Source organism: Nicotiana tabacum, chromosome 3 (genome assembly GCF_000715075.1).
Source record: "Nicotiana tabacum cultivar K326 chromosome 3, ASM71507v2, whole genome shotgun sequence".
NCBI lineage: Eukaryota > Viridiplantae > Streptophyta > Magnoliopsida > Solanales > Solanaceae > Nicotiana > Nicotiana tabacum.
In genome coordinates, this window is record NC_134082.1 from 87,935,966 (window position 1) to 87,941,859 (window position 5,894).

The 5,894-nt window shown below is 31.0% G+C and overlaps 1 protein-coding gene across 1 annotated transcript; it reads right to left on the minus strand.

Moving 5' to 3' along the window:
- Nucleotides 1–1,459: 1,459 nt before the first annotated feature.
- LOC142176581 (putative calcium-binding protein CML46) lies at nt 1,460–2,032 on the minus strand. The gene has a single exon (XM_075244576.1). The coding sequence runs from the start codon at nt 2,030–2,032 to the stop codon at nt 1,460–1,462; it is 573 nt and encodes a 190-aa protein (XP_075100677.1).
- Nucleotides 2,033–5,894: the final 3,862 nt, after the last annotated feature.

The window sequence follows — 5,894 nt, forward strand, 5'->3', positions numbered from 1 at the left end:
CAAGTGTGAGTGCATTATGGATGTTCTATTAAGCATGGAAATCACCTCTTTTGCATCCGTGTGGATTTGCAATGGTGTGAGGTTTTGAGCTGCTGCTAATTGTAATCCTCGAAGCAGCGCCACAAGTTCTATATTAGTGACGTTTGTTGTGGGATGGTTTCTCGCATATCCCATCACCCAACTCTCATTTGTATCTCTGAACATCCCCCCTCCCTCCCTCCCCCAAAAAAAATCCAACATTAGTAGTTGACGATTCGACTGCCCCGTCCGTGTTTAATTTGAAATAACCCATTGGTGGAGGTTCCCACGTGATATACATTGGTAACAATTATTTTTTGTGTGTGGAACTATTGGTTAGGTGAAAACAATTTGGTTGCAAGTTGATTTATAGAAATAATATTGGGTGTACATTTGGAATTTTCGAAGATGTTTTTATTTCTAATGTTTCACAAATGCCATAAAGTGAAGGGGAGTAGTACTTGGTGAGTTATGAAACTCTTATTGGCGAAACTATGTGATTGAATAAGTTTTCTAAGCCACGCATAGTTAGGAACTATTGCATGATTAATATTTTATATGCAACTCATTAGCTTCATAGCAAGGCAACATTGGCTTGACCAAACACCTTAATTTTGGCAAAAAAATACTTTTGACTAAAAAAAAAAAGTGCTTTTGGCCAAAAAATAAACTTGGCCAAACATACTATAAGTGTGCTAAAATACTTGTACAGTGACTTGTGCCTTTTAATATAGTTAGGTACTATAAGAAGTTGCTTTAGATTTTATTCAAATAAACTAATAATAATAATAATAATAATAATAATAATAATAATAATAATAATAATAATAATAATAATAATAATAATAATAAGGATCTAAAGGAGTATGATTTATTAGGAAAAATAATATATTTTTTGGCTTTGGTATTATTAATTCCTCATTTGGTATAATAGTATTTTTTTCACTTATGTATAAGTAATATGTACATGTATTAGTTATATATACACCTTATTCAATACTATTTTTATATATAGCAAACCATGATATTGGCAATACCATAATTTTTAAATATGGATAAGCATGTATGAGATCATTTTCAAAGAATATGGAGGATATTTTTGTAAATAAATATTTTTTAAAAAAAATATGCAAATGCATATTATTTTTAATACACCAAACAATCAATAGAAATAATTTTAGTATAACTAATCCGAGCATTCTTACACACGCTACCAAATGACCCATAACAGCATTTTAACACAATAAAGACGTGTTTGGAACTAGGAGATTCTTGGAACAAAATAGTCGCGCAAAATTTTGTAAAAAAGAAAACTAATACCAAAAGGGGAAAAAAAGCACATATATCCAACAAAGAATGGGATCAGCCATTAGTAATTATAATATTTTCTTGTTTAGGCAAAAAGAATAAAATCCAGCAAAATTAAGCTTAACAAAAATCTTTAAATCATATTTACGAATTCCTCAAAATCGATCTTCCCATCTCCATCTTCATCAAAAGCCAAGATCATCTTTCTGCAAATTTCCAATTCTGCAGCTTGCTTCAATCCAAGAGCGTACAGAACTCTCTGCAATTCCCTTTCGTCAATAAAACCATCTTTGTTCTCATCAAATACATCAAAAGCTTCTCCTAAATCCTGCATATTATATTCTTCTTCTCCAAACAAGTCATATAAATTGTCTAAATCAAACCTCTCCTGTAGTTTTTCACCTTCAGGGTGGCAAAAAATTCCCAGTTTAGCCATTATAATCTCTACCTCTTCTCTGCATAAGCTTCCATCAACTATCGTAAAAGGGGTTGTTTTCTTGTTTTTTTCCAGGTAATCTGATGGACCCACCTTGGATTTTTTAGAATTTTGTGTTTGGGACAAAAAGTTGATAAATTTTCTTCCCCAATCAAAGATTATGTACAACAAGAAGAAACCAACTAAGCCATGAATTAGCAAAGGGACTGGGACGGTAGTTAAAGGTAACTTCTTGAATGTAAAGCGATTGAGATAGCTAGGAGCTGCCATTGGCTATATTGCCTAATGGAGCTTCTCTGTGATTGAGGATGGAGAAAATTACAGAATTTTCTCCTTTCTCCTTGTTCTATAAGGGTTATGTTAAGGCATGCAAATACCAAAAAAGAGAGAGAGGAAAGAGATGGTATTTTTCTCTTCAGGTTTGCGAGAAGGGTGGAGAGGAATGGTAGGGAATAATGCTTATGTGTACGTATATATAACGAAAGTTTTTTTTTTTTTTGGCTTTATTATTCCGAAAACCTAAGTAACCATTAATTAGAAAGTTGATGAAATTGCAGTTTTAGTCCCTTAAATATCAACAAATAGTTAAACTTTTACTTTCAATTTATGGGGATGTGCACTTCGATTTTTATTGCTTGTGAACTTTCATGAATTTAATGAATTATTTTAATTATTATATCATTTAATTACTCATGTGTTATGTTACTTTATATTTAAGAATAGTATAATAAAATAATTTTAATATAACAGAATTATTATACTCTTTATGTGTTAATTTATATTTACCACCTTTTACTATGCACAAAGTTTAAGAAAAAATAAAAAAATTTAGAACTTGTGATCTTAAACATGCACCCTTCTACACAGTGGCGGGCCCAGGATTTTGTGCAAGCGGGTTCAATCTTAGAAGTACATAACTTTAGTCGTAAAATAATAGTTGTTAAGTGGGTTCAAATAAAATATTTATACAAAATTTACACAACTTTAATCGTAATTTATACATATATACAGTATTATTTTTTGATGAAGCGTCCACCACGTGCGTCCATCATTGCTTCTACATCTTATCCTCCCGAGATCCCACTTATGGGAAACTATTGGATTTTTTGTTGTTGTTATTGTTGTTGTCTTAAACATGCTATAAATCGTGGATATAAGACTTTTGTTTGTTGTAATCTTAAACATTTGATAATATTTATGTAATTATAAAAATTTCTCATTAAAAAAATATAAAAATGTGTTCTTCTATTTAAAACAGAATAATAAAGAAATAGTGTCGAACAACAACGTAAAACGAAGACAACATAAAGACAAAAAATACATGTTTAAATAAATTAAAAAGTTGAATGTGCCATATATAAGGATTAAAATTGATCAACAATTGAGTGACGAATAGTTTATTATTCTTCATTTGCACTAAAGTGGAAAAAGGATGATTGAGGAATGTGGTTGTTGGGTTCCATTGATTTCAGTCAGTGGGTTAGAATATTAATCAAGATTAGGTTATTGCCCCAAGTGTCAAAAAATGCTAAAGAGACATGGGGGTATTCTTGTTGGAGTCGTTTGCCTTATGGCCTTTTGGATGGAAATTTGGTGTCCTGTTTTTCTTTTTCTTTTGGTCGTTTTATTATTTGATTTGACTGTTTTAATCAGTACTACTACTAGTATTTGACTATTTCTGAGAAAGAAAGTACGAGGAAGTTGCTCTGCGGATTGTGATAGTGCACTTTCACGTCATCTTTTCTTCTTAATGCGTTGCTTTTTATGCAGTAAGGGTGGATTGAGTATGTTTACTAAATTAATAAATCTAGAATATGTGCTTTATTATTATTGGGGTGATTAGTGTGTGTGCATACTATATATATTATCATGGTTTGATAAAAAAATATTAACTTTCGGTTAAACTATTAAATTTTATGTAATGAAGGATTAAATCTAGTTAATGATAATATCCCTAGATATAGATCTTGAAAGCACGAATTACACGAGACTGAGTTAGTGGAAGATTGACAGTAACATGCATTTAATATTTCAAAAGGTATGAACAGTAATGGAGGGGTAACTAGTAATAAATAACAATAAATGACATTTAAGTAAATATGAGGAGCGATTCATCCAATAATGAATGAACTAGATTCGTTCCTCCTGACAACGATGAATGACAGATAAATCTTAGAATGTTCCGACTATTCTTGGATCTGATGGAAAAGTATGGAATAATGTGAGCAAGAATATTGATGAAAGGTAAAATTTGTATCTTTGCTAGAGAGAGAATCTTCTTTCGAAAAATATTCTTACCAATTGAATATTACATGCCCTCATTCATTGACCTTTTTCCTATTTATATGGGACATACCCCTAATAAACTCTAATAGTACATATGCCGAGAATATCCAATAGAATATTCTCTTCAATATCCTATTCCAATAAACTAGTCGTTACAGCTCTTTTTGCAGTGCTCGACATCGACCATCGTTTGCACCCTAACCACAAGCCTCGCTATCTTTTGATTGACCTCGGTTGATTCTTTCCGTGATGTTACTTTGCACTAAGTACTGAGACAGATTTCGACCTATACAATCACCTCAATCTATCATTTAAGATGCTAAAATAATGTGATATGACATAAATAATGGTCTAAATAATTTTTTTCTCACACTCTCCATACAATATTTACCGGCTGGGATCCCCTCCAGTGATGTTTGGTCCAATATTGTTCAATAGAGTATTGATTTTGTCACACGTATCCTATATACTAATCAATTGACAAGATCTTTTTAAACTTAAAATCTAGTTTAACCATGGTTTCTTCTTGTCTACGTCCATGTAGTTAAGACTACCAAACATATTTTCTTTCACTTCATGCGAATTATGAATCATGGTTCTTTTCTGAATCTGTTCACGTCCATTTTAGCATCGGTAAAAAGGATATAAAATCACCTAGGGCTATTTTCTTTCTGAGATGTCAGGATTGAGTTTAGTGACGTTCGAATCCATTTTAATTTTATCTCATGCATAGCCGCAAAACAAATTCATGTAGGATGTCATTTTTCATCTCACCCATACCCTCGAAAAGAAAACGATTTAGGATCTCAAACAATAAAACATCTGACATGCATTTGATGATGGCAATGTTTATCAATCTTGAACACAACAATAAAAGTCTTCGATAAAAGACTGCCTCAGCCTCTTTGAGTAATTGAATGCAAAGTGGGCAATTGAAATATGAAACATTATCTTTTACTTTTCTTATTTTAATCGCCATAGATACCTGTACTACTTTGAATAAAGTGAGGCAAGTGCATATGTTTGTTAAGAAGAGTCCTCCCTCCACCATCCAATAATTAATATTGCAAAATATTGCAAAAATAAAAGAAATACTGTCATAGAGACCAAAGAAGGAAAAAAAAAAGAAGACGAAAGAATAGCTTGAAAAGGGTTAAAGAAGAACAACTAAGAGAAGAAAAATAGATCCATAGTTAAACTAGCTTTTTAGCTAAAGAGATCTTGTCCATTGATTAATATATAGGACCCGTGTGACAAAATCAACACCCTACTAAACAATATTGAACCAAACATCGCTGGAGGTAGGAGTGTACATAGGTCAGGTTGGTTCGGATTTTATAATTACCAAACCAAACCAATTGTGTCGGGTTATTAAATCTTAAGACCAAACTAAATCAATAAAACCCGGGTTTTTCAATCTTGTTTTTCTCGGGTTTTCTGGTTAATTTGGATTTTTTCTCCGGTAAAATCTTCGTAGAACAAAACATATAACATATGCTCAAAATATTTCTTTAATCCTAGTAAGATACAACTATATAAAGTATTTTCCAAGAAAATAATACAAAATATGATATGTGTCATGGCATTATCCTAAAATATTCAACAATAAAGACAATAAAATTATGTAATATAAATATTGCTAATTAAAAAGGCATAATAAAAATAAATATAATCTAAAAGTACTAAGTCTTGCTAAAATAAATAGACTAACAAGGGAGTATTAATTACATGACTAAACGCTAAAGAAAAATAAAAATAGGTTATGTATTTTTATCTAAATTATTGTAAAATAAAAAATAGATATTCAATACATTCACGTTCGTAATATTGAATTGAATGTATTTTG